Source organism: Ostrinia furnacalis, unplaced genomic scaffold (genome assembly GCF_004193835.3).
Source record: "Ostrinia furnacalis isolate ACB-3 unplaced genomic scaffold, ASM419383v2 OfSCF1803, whole genome shotgun sequence".
Taxonomy (NCBI): Eukaryota; Metazoa; Arthropoda; class Insecta; order Lepidoptera; family Crambidae; genus Ostrinia; species Ostrinia furnacalis.
The window spans coordinates 84,128-107,447 of record NW_021132042.1 but is presented as its reverse complement, the minus strand read 5'-3'; the positions used below and the strand labels follow the sequence as shown (position 1 = coordinate 107,447).

The 23,320-nt window shown below is 37.3% G+C and overlaps 1 protein-coding gene and 1 non-coding gene across 2 annotated transcripts; both read right to left on the bottom strand.

The window, feature by feature from the left end:
• Nucleotides 1–2,250: 2,250 nt before the first annotated feature.
• Nucleotides 2,251–6,814, bottom strand: LOC114353771 (uncharacterized). Its single transcript, XM_028305879.1, has 5 exons — nucleotides 6,667–6,814; nucleotides 5,943–6,064; nucleotides 3,705–3,803; nucleotides 2,868–2,978; nucleotides 2,251–2,432 (listed from the first exon to the last, which is right to left on the bottom strand). Exons 1-5 carry the CDS (start codon nucleotides 6,686–6,688, stop codon nucleotides 2,322–2,324), a joined length of 465 nt encoding a protein of 154 aa, XP_028161680.1. The 5' UTR covers nucleotides 6,689–6,814; the 3' UTR covers nucleotides 2,251–2,321.
• Nucleotides 6,815–22,228: 15,414 nt separating this feature from the next.
• On the bottom strand, nucleotides 22,229–22,301 carry TRNAV-GAC (transfer RNA valine (anticodon GAC)). Its single transcript has one exon. It is a non-coding gene; the product is annotated as a tRNA-Val (tRNA).
• Nucleotides 22,302–23,320: the final 1,019 nt, after the last annotated feature.

Genomic DNA, 23,320 nt, shown 5'->3' with positions numbered 1-23,320 from the left:
TAATTATGTTGCTGTCGCGCTCGCACACTCACTGCGGGTGCCCGTCGCACAGTCGCGACAGCAATATAATTACGCGCGAGCGATAAGGATGGGTAGCTTGGGGTCATTGGACAAAATTCTACGTGCTCACGGACCAGGCTTTATCAAGTTTGAACTTAGGTACACACCATAATATGATCGATTTAAACCAACTTATTCGATCCCGTAACTATAGCTGGCCAACCACCTCAGTCTATTAATAGTCAGCAATTAGTATTTTCACCTGTTGCCTTAACTCCTATTTTTAGCAATGATTTCAATATTAATTTTCCAACCCGTACTTCAAGTCTCTACTTTACGCTATACTTGTTGGCGCAAGCTAATCTTCCCCTGAATAATAGATCATTTTAGTACTTAACTGTCTGCCTGAAATACATATTTAACAAGGAGAAAATATAATGAAACGCCTACAACATTTTGAAAGTTTTCCACTGAAATAGAGTGTTTTAATATCGTTCAGATTTCATCATGGGCGCGGGATTGCCCCGCATGCTTGGCACCCGCAAGCCGCAAGTTTTAGGCTTTGTTGCACTACTAATCTTTGACCGTAACTTTGAAGATAACCGGTGTTTTTTGTATAGAGTTTGACAGATTTTTGACGTTTGTTAACAATAAAATAGGATGGTGCAACCGAGCCTTAGGGTTTTTCTATTTTATTTTTTTTGCAATTGCAAGAATCAATCCTTACTCTCGTTCGCGTGACAAGTGCGTCCATATCTTCTGTCAGCCCTAAGCCCTTCAGGCTCGGCGCAAATGGGCCACCGACCACAGCCACCAGTGGCCAGCGACTGCGACTTAACACACTTTAGTAGGTATAGTGGCGAGTCGCGGACACTACTGTAGCGAGTGGCGGCCAGCGGATACACGTATGCGGCGCGTCTATCCTACTAATATTATAAATGCGAAAGTTTGAATGTCTGGATGGATGTTTGTTACTCCTTCACGCAAAAACTACTGTTCAGATTTTGATGAAACTTTACAGTATTATTCTTTATAACCCAGAATAACATATAGGCTATAATTTTTGACGATCTGTGACAAACTAAATTTCACGTTGGTGAAGCCGCGGGCAAAAGCTAGTACAAAATACATTAAAAAGTGTGTTAAGTCACCGTCGCTGGCCACCGATGGCTGTGGTCGGTGGCCCATTTGCGCCGAGCTTAAATTGTCAGTTTACGATTGTCGGTTACGGCGTTTGTAAAGGTTCCGCCCAACCGCTGCGTTACACAGCGCCTTTACGAGCTAAATACGCGACAATGTCACTTTACACCACATAGCGGCATAGCGGTGTTTACGTCATTACATGGTCTCACCTGGAGAAATAAACGAAATATTTTAATTTATGACCAAGAATTTACTAAGAAATTATTCAATATAAAAAAATCGTGTAACGACTATCATAAGGCGGGTCCTACATTAGTATAACATTCATAATAAAATCCCATAAAAAATACAGTAGGTACAGCTTATTGACTTCACCAGGATTAATATTTTTATTTGTACCAACTCTCTCAAAATATCTAAAAATCAATTTATCTTTAAGATATCTTTCGTCGTTCAATTTCATCATTCTCCTTTACGCCACGCGCCACGCTGTTACCATAGCTACTTTGAATTTACCAAAATCAACTTTGAATTTGAATCCCTCGAGTTCAATTTCGGTTGTCAAATGAAAGCGCCTAAATTCCGGACACTTTACGACAATGCCCGCAGTCTCTCATTACTTGACGAATAAAATGTGCGTTTCCTGGGTTTTATTGAAATTTTCTTTATATTCGCGACATAAACGTCTCTAATTCTAAAGCTGAGAATAGGAATAGTAAACAATAGTATTGTTCGCGATTATGGGACGATGTTATCTTTTAGAATTCAAGTTACAATGTATACAACGTGTTTCACGACGCGTCATTTGTAATAAGCGATATTAAAAAGTTGTACTTGCAAAATATTGTTTGTTTCTTCAATAAAAAACGTGAATACACACTTATCATTGAGAATTAACTAGAATTTATTACTTCTTCTTCTTTTTGTGTCGACAACAAACCTATACAGTGTCAGCCCAAAACTCAGCAGCACTCATCAAATCCTCCTGAGTGCAGTTGCTTGGGCACTCGTTCTTCATCGACTGGGGAACAAAACCAGTACTAGTAGTAACAGAGTCCTGGTACCTACAAAAGGTCCTTTTTTGAAATGAAAGACAACATTGCGTTTTTTCAATAAATTTTCAATAACACCACCATCAAATTTCAAATTCCATAATCAACACCACACTGCAATTCTTTTTACTGAGTCTTGATATTTTCGGCCATCTTGAGTAAGATATTCCTTAGCAAATTCGCCACAGCTGGATAGTTTTGTCCCAGCAGTGGAGAACGGAGCTGGGGCACACACATCTAAGAACGAACGTAGCGTAGTTATGTGACGTATTTTCAAATATGTAATATATGTACATATGTAAGTAACCTACTCATTTCAAAAATCAATGTCGGATAACATTGAGTGTTTAGAGGTGGAAACAAAATAGGGAAAAATATCTTGTAAGTCACGAGGTTTTGCAATCAGAGTGTCTACCCAATACCATGGGTATCCATGTGACCAAAATAATTGAAAACCAAACGTAGACCGCGACACAAGCACAGCTTAGTGCAGCAGCCGCAAGAAAAATAAATTGCCTGTAAACCTTTTGATGGAAATAAATTACTTTTTATTTTACTTTAACTGGTCTACAAAGAGGGAAACCCTCCCTTAGACCCAAGGGTCTCAAAGGGAATACCAAGGGTCTCCAAGGGTCTCCAAGGGGATACCAAGGTATCCCTTCAAAAACTTACCACAGCCAGTAGAACGACCAGCAACGGACAGACGAGGTTGATGAGCAGGTTCAGCACGAGCCGCACCAACCACCACAAGCCGATGACCACCAGTACGCTAGCCAGCATCACCTGGTAACATACAGGGTGTAGAGATAAGTATAGAAATAATTATAGAACACACTTTCTTGAATACTACACAAGACAAGGAAAGAAATGCACAAAAGTTACAATAGTGAATTAAATAAATAAAAAATAAAATATCGACGGTCTTATACGACGCTATAAAGCGATTTATGTATATATTTTGTATAAATATATATTATAATATTTTATGTATTATATTGTATACATTTTTGTAGCTTTTTAGCACCGCCTACTCAATATCTCTGTTTTGCTCAAGGTCAGCTGGTAGAGAATGACGTATGACATTAAACTCGCCTTTTTGTACGGAACATAGTTGTGTGTGCAATAAAGTCTTTAAATAAATAAATAAATCTCTTCCAGAAAACCTAGAGGACAATTTTATTATTAAAATATCTTAGCTAGAGTCGCTTCTGAAACTAAATTTTAAATAAACAACTTAAAAAAAATCTAACTTCAGTTCGACAATTTTATTGTTTAGAATAGGTTAGTGTTACTATTAAATTAACATTTTAAGTTGTTGTTTCTCTAAAGGACATCAATATATCAGCCGGCGTGCAGCGATGGCGATCAGACTTTTGAATGCATTGATCACTATCGCTGATCGCGTGTGATCGCGTTGGATTGGCTGAACCTTAATTTTCAATTCTCTGATCGGTTTTTCAATATCTCAAGAAAAATCAAAATTCAGCAAAAAATTAGCTAATCAGTTACCTGAGCATCTTCATGCCCGTACAGCCAGGATCGGAACACGTTCATAATATTTGAACAGTTCTCGCCGTTGCATTGACCACTCGTACGGGATACACTGAACTGGAACAACCAGTTTTCTTTTAATTTTGACTTACCGCTAGCCGGTAGTCATAAATATTCACTTAGTTTATACTAAAAAACAACAACATTTGCAGAGTTATGGGTACTCTGAATAGCTAACTCAGATTAAAAACCTATTTTGCCGTCGGCCATAATCTATCCTATTCACACCACCATCCCAAAAATGAGTGAGAGATTAATAAACGCGGTGTGGGCCCGATTAGGGTTGGCAGGTTCAAAAACAAAAAAAGCCGGACTCTGTGCTTCATTTGGCCGGACATTTTACCCTAAAAGCCGAACATGTCACGGGGGGAGGGGTACAATTAGTGTCATTGCCTTCGAGTGTTATCATTCTGTGACTCGACTTTCAATTAGCGCGGCAACCACATAAAAAGCCTAACAAAAGCCGGACAGGCCGGACAAGACAATATTTGGCCGGACAAGACCGTAAAAAGCCAAACATGTCCGGCTAAATCCGGACACCTGGCAACCCTAGGCCCGATACACCCTCCAGGGTCCAAAATGAAATATTAAAATCTCACCACTACGTTAACTTTCAATATCGAATGGGTGAAAAATATGCACTACATTTTACGGGCCACCAAGTCAATTTATTACGCGATACGGTACTCGTAGCAAATTGATAAATTGATCAGTTCCAATTTATTTTAAACACTCAATTTAACTCTGTCAATATTAATAAGCTCTCTGCGTATAAATGTATTTCCATTAGGCAATAGCTTTGTGAAATCACTCTTGAGACGTGCCATTTGCAAATCATAAGTTCTAGGAATCAGGTACCCCAGGAAAGTATGACGCTGTGAAATGGCTGATAATAATTAATTATTAAGCTTTAGCGACAGCGTACACTGGGCAACAGTCGCGGCGACTACACGCGGCGACTCATCGATCGACTTGTCGTCGCGATAGAGTCGAAATTGACAAGAATCGGCGAATAGTCGCCGCGACTGTCGCCCAATGTGTGCAATCGCTCAATGGGTAGGTACTAGGGAAGTTGTCATATTGACTACTGTCAGATTGTGATCTCCAGACCATTCATATGCCATCACATCATTCTAAAAATCGTTTAGATGCAGCTTATTTATGCTTGATTTATCACAATCTCTTTCAGTTTGACATCAGTAAGTAGTAATGCGGTCGCCATGTGATGACCCCATGAGCATATGATAGTGAGAACATGACTAATATCAAATGAACATTACCTAATTATGACAATTCTAACAATTTAGTCCCTTTCTCCCAGTAACATTAACGTAAATAGAACAAATGGAGCCATCAACTAATGTTAATGGTGTAGTTACACTATGCGGGAAATTGATCAAGACATTAAATAATAAATACACTCAACATCAAATAAACCGCACCTTCCGCGACGCGATCTTTAAAGATTTTCTTCTGACACAATTATGGTACCCCAACAATATTGGTGTTATTTGAAAGCCCAATAAATATCCTTAAAGAAAAATACATTTCATTTCTAAATAAATGATTATCATATACCATAAATGTGACTTGAAAATAGACCTCACTTTGGGCTCACCTCTGGGATCAATTAGACCAATTTTTATGGTTATAAAACCAAATAAAGATCTCACGTGTCCTCTTTAACAGATGGATAGCGATTAATCCTAACTTAACAGTTTTATAGTCATAAAAAATGGCTATAGTGTAACTACCTATTTTTTGAAGAAGTGACTCTGGATCCTTGTAAAGACACATTTTTGGGGTAAAAACCTTTCCTTTAATGAAAAGAAGTTTAGAACTAGGCTTTCAAATGGTACCAATGTTGGTGGGAAGTGGGGATGCATACGTTTGATAAGTGCTTGTCGCGGGAGGTGCGATTTATTTGATGCCGAGTGTAGTTTCGCCATGAGTCGCCCATACTTCGGCGTGTGTGCTCGCGCTTCGTCTCGGTCTTTCCCGCATAGTGTAACTGAGCCATACGCCCGTATTCACAAACGATGCCTTCTTAAGTGAAGCAGCAAATCAAACGCACAGCGTTGAATAGAGCTCTGTGATTGGTTCGTGTGTCACCCTGTGCATCCACGCGCACTGTGAGACCTCATAGTAATGTTTGTGAATACGGGCGATAGTGTTTTAAAAATAGGAAATTCTTACGTTATGCCCTAATATCGTCCGCTGCCATTGGTACTGGTCTGTTGACATGGTATCCGAGAAATCATCTACCAGCTCCGTTGCGTACGTCAACAGCTTGTACAAATGCCTCCTCTTGCGGTGCTCTGCAATTAGTTAATTCAAAATTTATTCATAAAATTAATCTTAGACCTTCACTGGAGGTAAAACTAGATCCTGGCTAGATACTGAAATGAAGATCCACAGGAGAACCAAAGTGACCAACATAGATCGCAGAATTGCTAAAATCAAGTGGCAGTTGGGGCAGAAAAGTTCTCGAGTGGCGACCCTGGGCTGGAAAACGTAGCATGGGCAGGCCTCCTACTATGTGGAACAACGATCTGGTAAAGGTCACGGGAAGAACCTGGACGCGGGCAGCGCAGGACTGTTCATTATGGAAAACCTTGGGGATGCCTCTGTCCAGCAGTGGACGTCATTTGGCTGAAACAACGACGACTGTAGATACTGTAGAGCTACATACAGTAATGGGATTATTTGCGTGTTATGGTGGCTGCACAGTAAAATATTATAAACGTTTTCAGGAATTATATTTCTTGAAATTGTAAGTCTCTGGTTATACTTAGGCTAATAAGAGCATCCGCTACGACAAGCTAGTTCCCAGAATGATCACCGTCTAATCAATGTTACTATAAAATGGATTTATACCTACTTAAATAGATAGCTATGTAGACTATGATGGTGAGCTTACCAATTTTTAGAGCGGTCGGCATATCTGTGTAAATCCCTTAAAAAATCCATCTTGATGAACACCAATTTTAAACAAACAAAGAACAGACTTTAGAATCTATTAAATCAGAACAATTTTCATTAGAAATCCTGAAAAAATTAAAATAATCGAATTGTTGTGCACTGGTAAATTTTTGACTTTTAATTGACAACTGATTCAGGCGGCTATGGATTGAGTTTCAAAAAGGTTGAATATGAATAAAATATCATGATTCTTGTTTGTTCAACACTCGAATATAATAATAATTCTGAATAACATCGTAGAACGTCAAATTGTACATAATCTCCACTGCTTTTAATTCTGGCTGTACTGAAAACTAAAAATTAACCCCCTTATTAATAAAAGTTTAACCTTAGGGCTTAAGCGTATTGCATGTCGACCTATAGGGATCTTTTGTGCTTCCCTTTACCCTTTAATAATAGTTTCAAGCTCGTTGAACCGCCATTTTAAAGTTTGTATTTGTACCTGAAAATGTCGTTTTGAACAAGTGCTAAACATGCATGTAACTTTTTAGAAAGGGGGTAAAATAACAATTCCATTATTTCACGGTAAGCGCAGAAACAAGTATAACAAAATGAACAAGAGCTGACTTTAGCGATGTGTTTCAACCTGGGATGAGTGCCTCAAAATGTTGTTTACTTAGAAGTTGAATTAAATATCGCATTCACGCATAAAAGGTGTATAAAGTTTTGTTTAGATTCCGTAGTTACTGTTTAACTAAAGCTTTTCATAAAAACATGATTATTTCTGTTAACAAAAATATATATTTGATACAGAAAAAAGATGGACGGACTCTTTATTATATTGCTACAGAAAAAGATGATTTTTATTGTGCCCCACTCAAACACTGATAATATCAAGGAACACAAAAAGCTGATACAGCAGAATTTGGTATCATTAACAAGCAATCTCTCTCAGAGAGCGCAAGAAATTTGTTTAAAATAAAAATGGAGACGAAAATAGCAGTTTTGTTTCGCATTATTTCAAAACTTGCAAATCCAGGTGTAATCTTTGCCCAGCAGTGGTATAGAAAATATCTTAGGCAGAAACGTCAACAATTTGTCAAACTTCATACAAATACACGGTTATAGTTATAATTAAGGTGTCAGTGTGGTTTCAACCATCTTACTTTAACTTTGAGAAACGTCAAAAATCTGTCAAACTCCATACGAAAACCACCGGTTATCGTCATAGTTACCGTTAAAGTTAGGTGGTGCAACTCGATCTAAGTTAGGTAGTGCAACTCAGCCTTATTCTAATGTAGGTACGGAATGGTATACTAATTCAAGCTTCATTAAAACTCGTTTAGCATTTTCCCGTCTCGTTTTCAAACAAGTATTAATCCATCCTCACAACACTGCGCTATTAATATTAGTTGAAGTATCGCCACACTGCTTCAGCCGAGTCATTCCCGCCACTCGCTTGCGGAACTCCAAGCGCAGAGAAAATTGTTTCTGACTTTTGCTTCATCTGTATTTTCGTTTGTTTCGCTTCCCGCAATATATTTTTTGAACTGTCATAATTTCATAATTCAGCAACTCGAGTCGAGATTAGGCGGCATTATCAAACTTTTTGTGTAACAATTGGAATTGAATCTGTGTTTGGGGAGGATTTGGCGTAAGCTCCTCGTAAAGTAGGTCTTTATGAATTTAATATGAAAGTTTGATGGTCAGTTACTTTTTGGCAATTTTGTAGCGGTGAAGCCGGTGAAGATTAGGCAGTTAAGGCACTTTTCTGTATACTTTTTTCGTTATTTTACTAAACACTGACTTAATGACCTTGTTTTGTCACCTGTCATCCTCTTTGCACTGGAGGGAAGTTGAACCTTAACTTCGAACTTTGTGATCTATGATCTATCTATATAGGACTATAATCTTCTTCTGATTAGTTTCGTCGCGGGTCCAATGACAGTTTAACTTTCCCCCGGGACAAACTTGACCTTCACCGGTTGTGTTTTTCAAGCTGTAGATCCTGGCTACACAGAAGTTTCAGTAGTGGGAATAGTCACGTCATAGGTCACATAGTCTATGGTTTCTCATCCTCATGAGACATCGTTTTCGAAGTGGACTTTTCTTTCAAATTAGTTGTACCTACATAAGTTTTATTGAACATAATTACTTAGGTATGTGTGTTCTGAATGTATAGAACTATAGACGAACTGTTTATCAAGATAAACACTGTGGTATCTTATGTGACTGTAGTACGTAATTGCCATTTACCTATATTTTTGTTGGATGTGAGGTAAATTGTACAAAAGTAAAGGCACAAGGTATTTGTTATCAGGTAAAACATTAGGGTCGTTTTTGTCTACAAATTAGTAGCCAAACGTCGTACTGTCATTAGCATTCAGCAGATGTGATCAACCTAATCAACTGATCTGAGGAAATTTAGAAAGACTCGGGGAATACATGACTTTTATTCCAATTTACTAACAAACTTTGATTAAAGTAAATTATTAAGGTTCGTATTGAATACAAATTTTAGCCAATTTCAATGGGGAGAACGTTCAATAGAGTCTGGCTGGTTGGGGTTTTATTTACTTTATTTAGTACATAAATACATAATCAGGGTAATAAATTAGGTTCGCCGCACATGACTTAATAGAAGTCTGATAATTATTTATGAAAACAGTATTTCAACGACTGGTCCCGCACTGCCAAAGCTAAAGAAAACTGTTCCTCTGAAACTGGGGATTGGTGCTACTATTTTAGTATCAACATTCTACCTACACGGCAACTTAACAAGAATAGAACTTTATTAAGACTTTATTGGTCACAGTAAGCACAAATTATAAACAATAACAACACAAAACGAATATAGAAATCTAGCTCTCCGCCCGCGGCTTCGCCCGCGTGGAATTTTGTCTGTCACAGAAAAACATTATCGTGCGCGTCCCTGTTTCAAAAACCGGGATAAAAACTATCTTATGTCCTTTCCCGGGACTCAAACTATCGTTATGCTAAATGCAAGACAGACAGACAGAGTTACTTTCGCATTTATAATATTAGTATAAAAGTATAGATAGTGGGCCACTACGTCGATAGGCTCCCGCTCAGTATTTATCATGACATGCTCGTAAGGGCATGTCAAGAAACTGGTCTTCCGCGAGAGCCCTTAAGTTCTAATTAAATTAGACCTCATAACACCACTGTATTTCTAAATAAGGACTTTAACTCAATGTCGTCCTCTTACTTGCATTGATTACTAATAAACCAATGTTAACATTCAGAGCGCATCCTGGATTCGGCTTAATCAACCGTTCTAAGGAAGTCCCGCAATTTAGGCTCAAGGGATTCGTAAAGACAAATTTTACTAATTCACCAATATCAATCTAAATTACATGAGATATTTTATTATTGTGAGAGAAATTGTAGTTTGTTTATAGCTGTACCCGCGACTTCGTCCGCGTGAAACTCGTCTCAGAAAGATCGAATTTCTTGATACTTATGATTGTAATTTGACCAAATCTAAATAATATATAACTCAAAGGTGACTGACTGACTGACTGACATAGTGTTCTATCAACGCACAGCCCAGACCACTGAGCGGATCGGGCTGAAATTTGGCATGCAGGTAGATGTTATGACGTAGGTAGGCATCCGCTAAGAAGGGATTTTACGAAACTCCACCCCTAAGGGGGTTAAACGGGATCCACGCGTACGAAGTCGCGGTCGGCCGCTAGTATCATCATAAAAGAGTAACCAACCTTTATCCATCCGCCAACAAACTAAATGAAATGATGTCACATGTTCCTACGCAGCTATTTTCTTTATTTTAGAATTAATATTGTTTAATTCTCAGTAATACCTATCACCTATGTTTGCATTACCTCACTAGGCTTGATACTAATGTTTAGTGGCCACTTATTTCAATTTCAATTATCTTATCAACAACCATTTGTCTTAAATTTAAACCCACATCAAAGGCACCATTACCAGACATATGAATATTGTATGTCGCCAACTAAAACCTTTATTACTACCAAACTGAAAACCTTTCTCCAAAACATTTTGTTTTACCACAAAGAAGCGAGAACCTTTGTAAGACTGAGTAAATGAATTATAAAGGCGCTGTATACGTGATCGAAATAAAAACGTTTAGCGTTCCGTACAAATAAATAAAAAGAAGGCAATTCGGTTGAATGGACTCCGAGGGATCTTGTCTTTAAATCTTGGATTTGAAGCCGATGTGGCATCTATGATTGGCTAAGTTTGTCTTTTTTAAGCAGAACGAGACAGGTATATAACCGCAATCGCACCTGTGCCCCAAATGTGCTAATTTTTAACGTCTCCAATACATTGGCGCTTCTTCACCAGGTGCGCTCCGTTTTTCATTCCAGCTGAGGTGCAAATTCGATATCGCGGTAATGTTCACGCGCAAACAAAGACGAAACAACGCATTTAATCACTTTCCAATAAAAGTCCGAACACCTTATTTTTTCACTAAAAACAGCAAAATCAAATGTTCGTTAAGGCGTTTTCTTGAGTTTGAGAAAAAGTAGCTTTCTTTTAAGCTTTTACTCAAAGAATCAGTTGCGTTTTGTTTTCGTTTGAACTAGCTGTCAAAGCGACGCCGCGATACGAATTTGTGATTTTCGTTCGTCGTCAAGTCGCGTTGTAGTTGAAAATATTTAGCGCAATCGGGGCCCTGGTGTTAGGTGAGATGCAGTCTAGGATGGTACACATTCGCCCTGTATGTTCCTATTCGCTCTCGCCTTGATAAGCAGTTTACTGAGGTAGGTAGCAACCACAAACTTAAAGACTAATGATAATCTTTAAGACGGCAGTAAAGACACTAAGTATTTTACTAAGATTTGTACTAAAATAACATTGAGGAATAGTTTCAAAGTAAGTATCTGACATTACGATTTGTAACAAATAAAAGTAAATGTTGCTTGTGGCTTTATCTGCGAGATAAGTTCCTAATAACACGCGTAATACTCGTATAATTATTTGGTAGGTAGTTGTAAGTTTTATGTAACTTTTAAAAAACATCCATATTTGGCTATAGCTGCTATAAAAAAATATTTCGTTTTTATTTTAGGTTAAAAAAAAGTATTATTTTTTGTGATAAGCCTTTACCTCTTTTACATCGACATCCGCTTTGTCCGGGAAGGAAGTAGATATTATCTCTTTTGTGATTAATGTCCGAGTCCCCGGACAGTTAACTTTGCCCGGACAACTGACTACGATTGTATACATGCCCGGAGTAGGTACAAGCGATCAATCAGGGTAGTAGCACAAAAAATATGTAGCTGACAAGCCTCCTCGATCAGTTAGTATAACGTCAAGCACTTACGAAAATTGGTACTTAAGTTCTTTATAAAAAAGTCACCGTCGGGCAAACTATGGTCGCCTAAAGTTATATCCAATCATGATATATTATGCCCGTATTCACAAACATTACTATGAGGTCTCACAGTGCGCGTGGACGCACAGGGTCACACACGAACCAATCACAGAGCTCTATTGAACGCTGTCCGTTCGATTTGCTGCTTCATTTATGCAAGTATCGTTTGTGAATACAGGTGATAGACTTCCCACAAACAACAAACTTTTAGTTGGCCGATAGTTTTTCCCGATTCTAATTGGTATGAAGAATTGGCCGATACCAATGTGCGCACTTTCTTACATGTCCATACTGATTATCAAGGCCGACCCAACTATAGGCCGGCAAAAAACCTGTACACTGAAAAAAATGTTTGGTTACTGCTTACACTACAAAAGTGACCACCGAACAGTTTGGTTATGAGGAACAAAATGTTGTTTAAATTAAACAAATAATTCTGTAGTGAGCTAGACTTAGTTTGGTTATAGTTAACACTTAGTTCGGTGGTCACTTTTGTTGTGTAAGCAGTAACCAAACATTTTTTTCAGTGTAATCTGCGGCTAGGCTAGGTACCTATTTGTACTAGTTTTATATTATCTGTAGTAGAGTGTTAGAGCAAGCAAGAGGTGGGAATAGTAACGTGAAAAGTCCCTAGTTCCTACTAATAAATAGTATGAATATTAAACGAGTATTTCGCTTCAGGCACTCATACCGCACACTGCACTTAGAGCCTTTTTCACGCGCATTATATCATATAAATGTTAGCTTTGTTAGATTTATCGTTATGCAACTTTTTGTGAAAAAGGTATCGTTTTAAATTAATTTTTCAGAAGAATTATCAACGCATTTTACTCGTATTTCAGTCCGTGAATGGCCGCTGGCCCATTATAACCATCCAAACACAATCCACAGCGACAAATCGTGCCAGAAAACATACATTACTTACGAAATTAATTAAAATAAATGACTGAATAATACGTAGTTACCATTACCTCACACATTTGATATATTCCCACAGGACAACGACTGGGAATGAAATCGCAAATCACTTTTATTACAGCATGTGCCTTCAGTTTGGAACCATTCATTGTGAATGGAACAAAGAAATTAAGTGCTTTATTAATATGGCCGCTGGACTATTGTGATGCATCTGTTATTGTATTAAATTTATTTGGATCATACGTCTTTTGGGGGATGGAACTAAATATAATTACCGTATAATGTATCGTTTGTTCGTTCGTTTCAGCCAAATGACGTCCACTGCTGGACACAGGCCTCCCCCAAGGATTTCCATAACTACCGGTCCTGCGCTGCCCGCATCCAGGTACTTCCCGCGACCTTCACCAGATCGTCTGTCCATCTAGTAGGGGACCTGACCACACTACGTCTTCCGGCCTGTGGTCGCCACTTGAGAACTTTTCTGCCTCAACGGGCAGCTCTATAAGCTATGTTCAAAGCTTACAAGCTTTATTATACTTACGTTGGTATGAAGTACGGCACTTTCATATAAGTATCTTAAATCTTTGACAAAGCAAGTAGCATCTATTGTTACCACCACCAGCATTCAGATCCTATCCATTTATGTCTCGACCTCAAATAGTTCTCTGTCATCGGCTTTTAATTCGTAAAGCATGTAGTTTTAATATAATTAATATTATTATTAATATAATTAAACCTCAACTAGTTTCTAGGTTAAAACACTCCACTTTACTCGTCAACAATTTAATAAACATGAAAGTAGTTCCACTTTATGTCATTTTGAACCTGTATTTTCAACAGTCCTTTGGTTCATTCAAAGTAGTTGCTACGCAATAACAAACGCATGGCTGCGCGGGAATTAAATTGGTCCAATGCAAATATGTGGTAAAAAATGTGATCCATTCTGCAAGTACGGGTTTGACGCTAGTGCAGGGATGTTATGGATATCCGTATCCGTAACCGAAACTATCGGATATCCGAAATAAAAAAATATCCGTAACCGTAACGGATAGTTTTGAATAAAATCTTAATATTTTTTAATATACTTGTCTGGTAGGTATTCCCTGGCACCATCTAATATCCTCGCCTGTTTTACCTTTAGGTAGGTTTCGTCATAGAAGGTACGTAAAGAGGCTATACTAAATTTATTTTTTTCGAATTCTAATATCCGTAACCGAAATTATCCGAAACTTTCAGACAATCCAAAATGATTTCATATCCGTAACCGTAACCGTAACCGAAACCGGTATAATAGTATTCTAATATCCGTAACCGTATCCATAACCGAAACTTCATATCCTTAACCTCCCTGCGCTGGTGCAAAAAAAGCGGGTTTATATTGATTTTTATTGACGATTCAATCAAGTTTCTACTAGGTTAACTTGTATTGATTGAATTTGAATTTGTGTTGATGTTCCGGTTTGGTCTACGACTATTTCTGAACTGTAAAATGAGATTTCTGAATTAATTTATCTACTTACCTACATGTGAATATCATGAAAATCGTTCATGCTGTTATGAAAATAAAATACCGTAATAATCCTTTTCCAAACCCTAACTGGTCGCATGACCGCAATAAAATTGATTTCTATTGTTTCTTGATTCGCTGGTATAAATAGTACAAGTACACGAATACTCTTCAGCAAGATGGTACACAGTCAAATTTTAATGTTCAAGAATATTTATTTATTTACCCTAACTTATGCAAAAGACTTAAAAATGCGCTTAATCCTTTAACTTACTCCAAACAATATTGCCCACAGTAGGCGGGTTTATAAAATTGTCGCTAGTAATATCAAAACATTGGCATTTGATATACCTACTGCTACTCGCAAAATATTGCCAATATACCCGTGAAATATAATATTCTTTTCAATGCGAGGAATTTCATTCAATACAAACATTTGCGTTGACTCTATTTGAATGTAGGTAGGTGTTTTAAAGTAAAGGGAAAATGACACCGAATTGAAACTTTATTTATCATCATCATCATCATCTCAGCCATAGGACGTCCACTGCTGAACATAGGCCTCCCCCAATGCTTTTCACTAATACACACTACTCAACACACTCACACTTTTGTTTTTTGCTTTTTTTATATTTTGTTAATTTAACCTTTTTATTTTGTCTCAAAGTCGCTCTTATTTTAAATTATTTTAAATTCATTAGTATGAACCGGAGCTACAGTACCTACTTGAAATAGTAATTCAAAATTTGTAAACCCACTTATACCTAGTTATTGCGACACAGGTCTGCGAGCCTAGTGCAATAACTACTGCTGCCTTGTATTGTACCCAGCTTTTCATGAAAATATTTCTTTTTCATGTTACCCGGTTGGTAGTGGCCTGTGTCCAGCGCCTTCCTGCTACCTATTTATGTCGGTCGAAAAACTTCCGCCCTTCAAATATTGAATTAAAGTGTCTAAAATGCCCATAGTTAATTCGACTCTCTGGGCAATAAACAATCACAAAAGATTGACCAAATATTAACATCAAGATCGGTAAAAACACCAATCTCGAACTTTTTGAAGCATTTTAACAAATTGCGTAAATATCTGACGAAATACGTGGAAATAAATCAAAATACCACTGAATATGGCCAATGGTATAAACGAACAAACTTTTAATGATTATTTCCACAGAATATACCCGTGCGTTTCCCAGAAAAAATCTGCGCCTTTTTTGCATCATTATTATTAAGAGGATGCTTTTATTTTATTTTCAATTTTCTTTTATATTCAATGAAAAACCACTTAACAGTCAATAATTTCATATTTTCATTTGCTGTATTGACTAATTAAATTCATTAATTTTCATGAAGGTAATGATCGTTATCGAGCATTTTGGAGTAAAATTAAGTTTGACATTAATTAACATGACTAAAGCTTTACTGAATTATTGAAAATTAAATTAAATATTATTTAATTTTATACGATTCGTATACGTACGTACGTACGTGTTTCTGACAAGTGTATTTTATATCGTCTGAAATTATAATTCATAATAATCAAATAATGAATAAAAAGAAGTAAGTCACTGAAATACATTTTCATTTCTATATCGGAATACTAACTAATCTCTTCGAAGGATACACCACAAGTTAAGTGTCAAACAATTCAAATAGAAGCTTTTCGGCGTATCATATAGAATTTCATCTTTGCCAATAATAATAAAAATAGAATAAGAAAATACAGAGACGTCCTTCTGCCAGTAACTTGAGCTTAACACTGATGGACTCTGCCTATTCTCGCAGCCGACGATTGCAACTTTGAGTGGCTGCTTACAAAAATAAGAGGCCGAAACATACATCGGAATGACCCTAAATCTTCGTTGGTAACCACCTACACAAACACAAGCCAGATTGTATCCTAACTCGGTTATAACAAAGTTCGATTCAGTTTACGGAGTCAAACCACGTAAGTCTGAAAGGGTGATTCGGCGTTTGCGAGCGATCCCAAAAAATCTCGTCGCCGCAAACGATAGTGCTCATTAGAGTGAAAGGACAAGCTTTTTCGCTTGGCTAAAGCAGTTTTACCTTGTTACGACGTGTTTTCAAGGATTCAGCGTAAGGTAGAGAACGTTGACTCGATGACTTCTTGATAATATTTCGGCCAAGTGGCGGGGTTTTTGCGGAAAATGATTGTATCTACACGAAAAACTTTTCTTGATATTTTTTGGTAGTGTTGATGCCTTTTCTAACTTACTCTTATACTGTGATACTAGTAAGTATACAGTTCGCATTAATACTACATACAAATATCAAATTCGAGATAATAACTTGCCTACGCCGTTTAATCAAAATCAAAAATATTTATTCAGTTTAGACCACAAGTGGCACTTATGAACGTCAATAGAAAATAATAAAAATAGAAAAGGTAGCCCTTATGGGGCACTTTACATGTCTCCTTATCTTTTGGGCCCTACCAGCGCTTCGAGACAAACATATGGCAAGTGCTGAGAAGAATTTTGGCTATACCTATATATTTTTCGCCTGCTGCAACTCCGATCAACAACAAATGCGTGAAGGCCAAGTTTCGTTCCATTCCACATATTTTAGCCAGATTATCATTTACATCCTGTAAGACAATAAGTCAAAGTAATACTTGCAATAGTGCCGAAATATCGGAAACTCAAAATTAAGGTACATGGTAGCAATACAATAAGTCATTTATAATTTCTCGTGTTTCACAATAAACACCGTAATTAGCTGGCAACATTGTGCTATCGCCCGTATTACGTTATTATGAATAATGTGGCAATAAACGCAAACACGATTAGTTTGGGCTTCAAAGGCCGCAGCATTCAAGTGACAATTAACACAATACAAGCTAATAACTAATTAATTAAGCCTATTTGTAAAGGTATGTCAGTTGCAAAGTTAACTAAATTGTTAATTATAGTTTACTTACCCTTATTAGGAAACAATAATTTTTTTTTTGTGCAGAACAAGGACCGCAATCGCGCCTGATGTTAAGCGATATGCAGTCTAGGATGGTACATATCTGCCTTGTAAGTGCCTATTCACTCTCGCCTTGAAAAGGCTGGATTGTAGTGTTCAGGAAAGACAGCTCTATTTAAATCTGACTATTAAAGAAATGATGGATTTGCTTCGATGCAAATGGTGATAGATTTGAATCTTAATCTATACAAAAAACAAATATATTGTGTAGCTTTTGAATTTCTCTCTTTTCGATCACCAAACAAAGGAGAACAAGTGTAATAAAAGTCTGAGTGACTGAAATTGTGATAGAGACATAAGTAACATACTATGAGTAAATAAATCTACGAAATCCAATTCTATGCTCCTGTAGGTACTTCTATGCCAAAACTAGTAATAATACGCTAGTTGGTATACAGAAACTTATCTCATATTAGTTGGAACTTGGCAACTTAGCAACACGCGTTGACATTAGATTTTTACGACTTAACTGTTCTATGTTATATAATTAAATGATCAAACGAACTTACCAAGTGAAGTTCGATCTAAATTATCCTGTTTTCGCCGAAGAGATTTAATTTACCATGTAGTACCCCTGTACGACAACCCAATCCGCACACAATATTCAGCGCAGTAGTAGTAAAAAACAAAAGAGCGGGCAACCCCACCCCTACCACGCTGTGGGCTCGGTGTCCGAGCGGTCTCATTATATTTAGAGAAGAGATGACATTGACGTTTACCTCCAGGGAAGAAGATATAGAAATCTTCGGGTTGGGAGGGACCTTAAATCTCTTCGGCGAAAACAGGATAATTTAGATCGAACTTCACTTGGTAAGTTCGTTTGATCATTCAATAAAAAATGGCTACTGGTTAACATCGCGCGTTAACTTGGAGCTAAAAATGGGTCAAAGTTACGCGTCGTGTCACAACGCTTATAATAAAAATGTACGAGCACTTGCACAAAATAGTTGTTACAACCAACCTTGTGTTGGGTCTAATTCTCGTCACTACACTGCACAACTTAAAATAATTACGTTTTTTGTCGGTAAAAACGTCCTGGTGACGTCACTTAAGCATTTTTCTTATACTGCGTGCGGTCGTTGCGCGTGCGCACAAAGGAATGAGACCGCTCGGACACCGAGCCCACAGCGTGGTAGGGGTGGGGTTGCCCGCTCTTTTGTTTTTTACTACTACTGCGCTGAATATTGTGTGCGGATTGGGTTGTCGTACAGGGGTACTACATGGTAAATTAAATCTCGGAGGCGAAAGCAGGATAATACATAGCAGTAACTATGAACATATAAATTAGCGTTGCCTTAGGCCCAGAACACACGGTGAAACGCAATTGCAACGAAACTGCAACTTCTAGTTACTTTTGAGTTGCATCTAAGTTTCTGCCATAGATTCCGTTGAGAGACCACACGTCATGATGCGACCATTTCAAACCGGTTTCAAACTGGTAGATAGATTTTGTACACTGTGCTTTCAATATACGAGTATAGCTTTAAAACAATTTTGCCGACATATTTATTAAAGAATCCAAAACTACTTTTCACAGACGAAAGACTTTAAAAATATCTTCATCATAGGTTTATCTACATTTCTTAGTGCCATAAGCTGGCGGCTGGCACTAAGAAATGTAGGAGGCTTGCCCAAGGGCAAAGCAAGCAATAATCGTTTTGTGATTTGCAGAGTTAAATTTCAACAGCATAGAAATTGCACTTCAAGTCAAAAGCATTATTACTATCGACTGTGCAGGCATAAAGTACCTACAGGCTGTAACCATCTAAGCTTGATTAGTCTAGATCAGTGGTTCTTAACCGGTGGTCCGCGGACCACTGGTGGTCCCTGGAGGCATTCCAAGTGGTCCACGAAGACATCGTAATAAACAACAAGTGACGTGACGTGATGAGTTGAGTCAACACAATGCAAACTGCGCACAGTGAGCGAGAAATCGACCTCCCCTTTCATAGGATTTGAAAAAAAAAAAAATAATAGTGGTCCCTGACAAGACAGAAATTTGGTAAAACGGTCCCTCGTGACTTAAAGGTTAAGAACCACTGGTCTAGATCAAAGGGAATGGAAAGAAAATCTATTGCAGGATACAATTAGTTATACCGGGCTTTGTACAGTTAGCATCAAATATACTCAACATCAAATAAACCGCACCTTCCGCGACGCGAACTTTAAAGATTTTCTTCTGACACAATCATGGTACCCCAACAATATTGGTGTTATTTGAAAGCCCAATAAATATCCTTAAAAAAATACATTTCTAAATAAATGATTAACATATACCATAAATGTGACTTGAAAATAGACCTCACTTTGGGCTCACCTCTAGGATCAATTAGACCAATGTTTATGGTTATAAAACCAAATAAAGATCTCACGTGTCCTCTTTAACAGATGGATAGCGATTAATCCCAACTTAACAGTTTTAAAGACACATTTTTGGGGTAAAAACCTTTCCTTTAATGAAATGAAGTTTAGAACTAGGCTTTCAAATGGTACCAATGTTGGTGGGAAGTGGGGATGCATACGTTTGATAAGTGCTTGTCGCGGGAGGTGCGATTTATTTGATGCCGAGTGTATTTTACGTTGACTGTACTAGTATATTCCGTGACAAGTGAAGACTATTTTAAGAACAACATGTGGCGTAGCGATTTGATTTGTAGTAACAAGTTTATTGCCAATTCAGCTATCTTAGACTCTCATAATAGCTATTTATACTCTGCTGCCCTATATCTACATCATACAATATGTACCTACACAAAATTAAAGCCATTTAGAAACTTTTCTTTCTAAATTGATCTGACGGGGAATGAGGGCTATCGTTTTAATACTTAACAGTTGGCACCCCTGGCGATTGACAGGACCTTACTCTACAGTGGCGCCATCTTGATGAGTACAAATGCGATAGTCCTCCTACCACTTTAGCGCTCACCAGTTGGTGCCACTGTCTTCGCTACTAGCAAGTGACAAAACCTTACTCTACAGTGGCGCTAACTGGTGAGCGCTAAAACGATAGCCCTCATTGAACTTAGAACCACTCAAAATGATATTGCCATTACGATCCCCAAATAGAACAGCCAACACATAAACAGTCAGCGCTGGCCACAAGTCAATAATACGGTACACTGGCCAACTATTAAGGGCAATAGGAAAAGTTCAGCCCCACGCCTAACGGTTTGACTTACACTTCGCTGCTTTGATCCTTACATAAGACACACATCAAACAGAGCAAACAGAACATTTGTGATAAACATTATGGTAATTGCAGTAGAATCTAAAATGTAAGTATATTGAGGATATTAATAAAATACGTCCCACTCCCAGATATCATAGTTAATGGCTTGACGGGTTAGTAGTAGTTTCGCACGATATTCCTTCGCACGAACGTGCGAGACGTCCCCTTTCAATAATATTTTTTTTAGTAGGTGTTTCGCCCAGATGTATGAAAAGTATTATAATCGCGTGCGAATCGACTCTTTTTTGAACTAGTAGTATGCGATTACTAGTTCTCAAAGGGGTCGATTCGCACCCGTTTTTAATACTTTTGATAAACCCTGGCGAAACGCCTACTAAAAAAAAATATTATTGAAGGGGACGTTTCGCACGTTCGTGCGAAACTACTACTATCCCGGCTTGACACGCTGCCGCGTGTCTAGATAATATTAAATATTTTACTAGTAACAATTTAAACACTAATAATCGTTGCAGTCTGTACTGATCTTCAAGTAAACGAATTTTAATTGGTATTTTAAAATTACTTGAGGAAATAAAATGAGAAACAATATTATTATTTAAGAATCATAACTTTCGGGTAGTCGGGTAAAAATTACGTGTAGCATTTACCTTTTTCTTTCCCTCTTATTACTTGCAATATAAACTTAATTTAGCAACGATGATTTGCATTAAAGCTCAGTTCTCTGGACATGTATTGTTTGTTCAATTTGTGCTATGGAATTACTAAGCTATTATATCCCTTTGTTAAAGTTGTCGCTAGTTGCAGGAAAATCATGAGGAAAACGCTCCGCGGAAAATAGCAGAGTATGAAATAGAAATAACAATAAGAAATGATTTCGTCGATCATCTACTGCTAAGTGACTGTGCGATAAGTTTTCTAAAGAACTTTTTGTACAATCATATTGAGAAATTTTCATCAGCGCAATCATCAATAGATTTATGATTTAGACATTTTTAGCTGAATCACTCATGAAAAGGAAATTGAATAATTATTCTTGCAGTTCTTTATTGGGATATTTTAACATCATTCAAGTACTTATTTTGAAATAGGTATTATGTCTCTATGCATCTCTCTTTCTGTATAATACTTTTATACCCACAGTTTAATAATTTTGATATGATATATTTTTTTGCTGAGAAAGATACCTACCTATATGCCCTGTGATTTTTGAGTAAGCAGCTTAAATATTGAGAGATTTTCCAGTGTTTCCAACTAATTAATAACGATTCTAAAGTATATGAATGAATATGAATTATTTTCACAGTTTTGAAGACACCAGAATTTATCACTTCTTCTTGACACGAATACTAAAATCCGAGCCAAGTCTTCAAAATTCTCATTTCAAACGGTGCAATTGAATATTCAATCCGATTGCAGATCCCGTTGTAATTTATGGTGTTACAGACCACTTAGACATAGACACTGCACAAAAGAGTTAAATTACCAACTGCAACATAAAATGGTTATTAAATTTTTAGGGATTAGAGTCGCTTCTCTTACTAAATTATAAATAACTTGAAAAAATCAAACTGCCTAAGGCGGGAATCGAACCCACGACCTTTTGCTTGTCGGGCGAATGCTCTTCCATCTAAGCTAGTTAGACACCGGATGATCCGCCTAGGCAGTTCAACACAAAAGTATTTACTGATTAATTTTATAATGAATTCAATAAAAACACATCGTTCGTTCGTTTCAGCCAAATGACGTCCACTGCTGAACAAAGGCCTCCCCCAAGGTTTTCCATAATTCGCATTCACAAACAACACATATTGTTTCATTATTGCTTAATCACAGACAAATCATACTTAATGACTGAAAAAGATTTGTGTGAAATAAGGACTTAAAAATATTTTTAATTAAAAATGATGTTCGTATTCTTATCACAATACGACTATTTGATTAGTTTTTATTTAACCAAAGGTGAAATAAAAAATTCATTAGAACCTTTGCAAAATCCTATAAATAAATCATCACGCACTTACAACTTTTATGAGTATATTTAACTGTGGAAACTTAATTGGTTTCTGCGTTTTCTTACTGCACCTAAGATAAATCATATTGTAAGGCGGTTATCACACTGCGCCGCGCTCCGCCGCGGAGCGCGGGACGACAGATTTATTCATTGTATGCAAGTACCTCAATTTGTATAGAAAACACGCGCGGCACTACACACTACAAAATTTTTGACTTTATCGATCGATATCTCGATAACGATGCATGCTACGCTAAAAATGGTTCGGGCGTTATTGTAGAGCACAAAGAAAGCTACAAGAAGTGTCCTACAAAAATTTTCGAGTCTCATCGGATAGCCGAGTTATTGCCGAAAAACAAATTTTACCCCTTTTTTCAACATGGCGGCGAAAGCTCCTAGGAAAGCTTGGTCGACAATCTCAAGTTAAGCTTTTCTAGGTATCCCCTACAACATATTAAAAAATTAGAAGCGCAAATTCATTTTCTTTTTTGAATGTACGTAATGACTGGACTAGTTGAGGCTAAAAATACGTTGGTCTGTACTGGTTTGACACGCGAATGCATCACCCTCATCATTGATTTACCATGAATCCTACTGATTTATGGCTGGACAGTTCCGTAGTTTGAGAAGTTGAAAACTATTCGAAATTT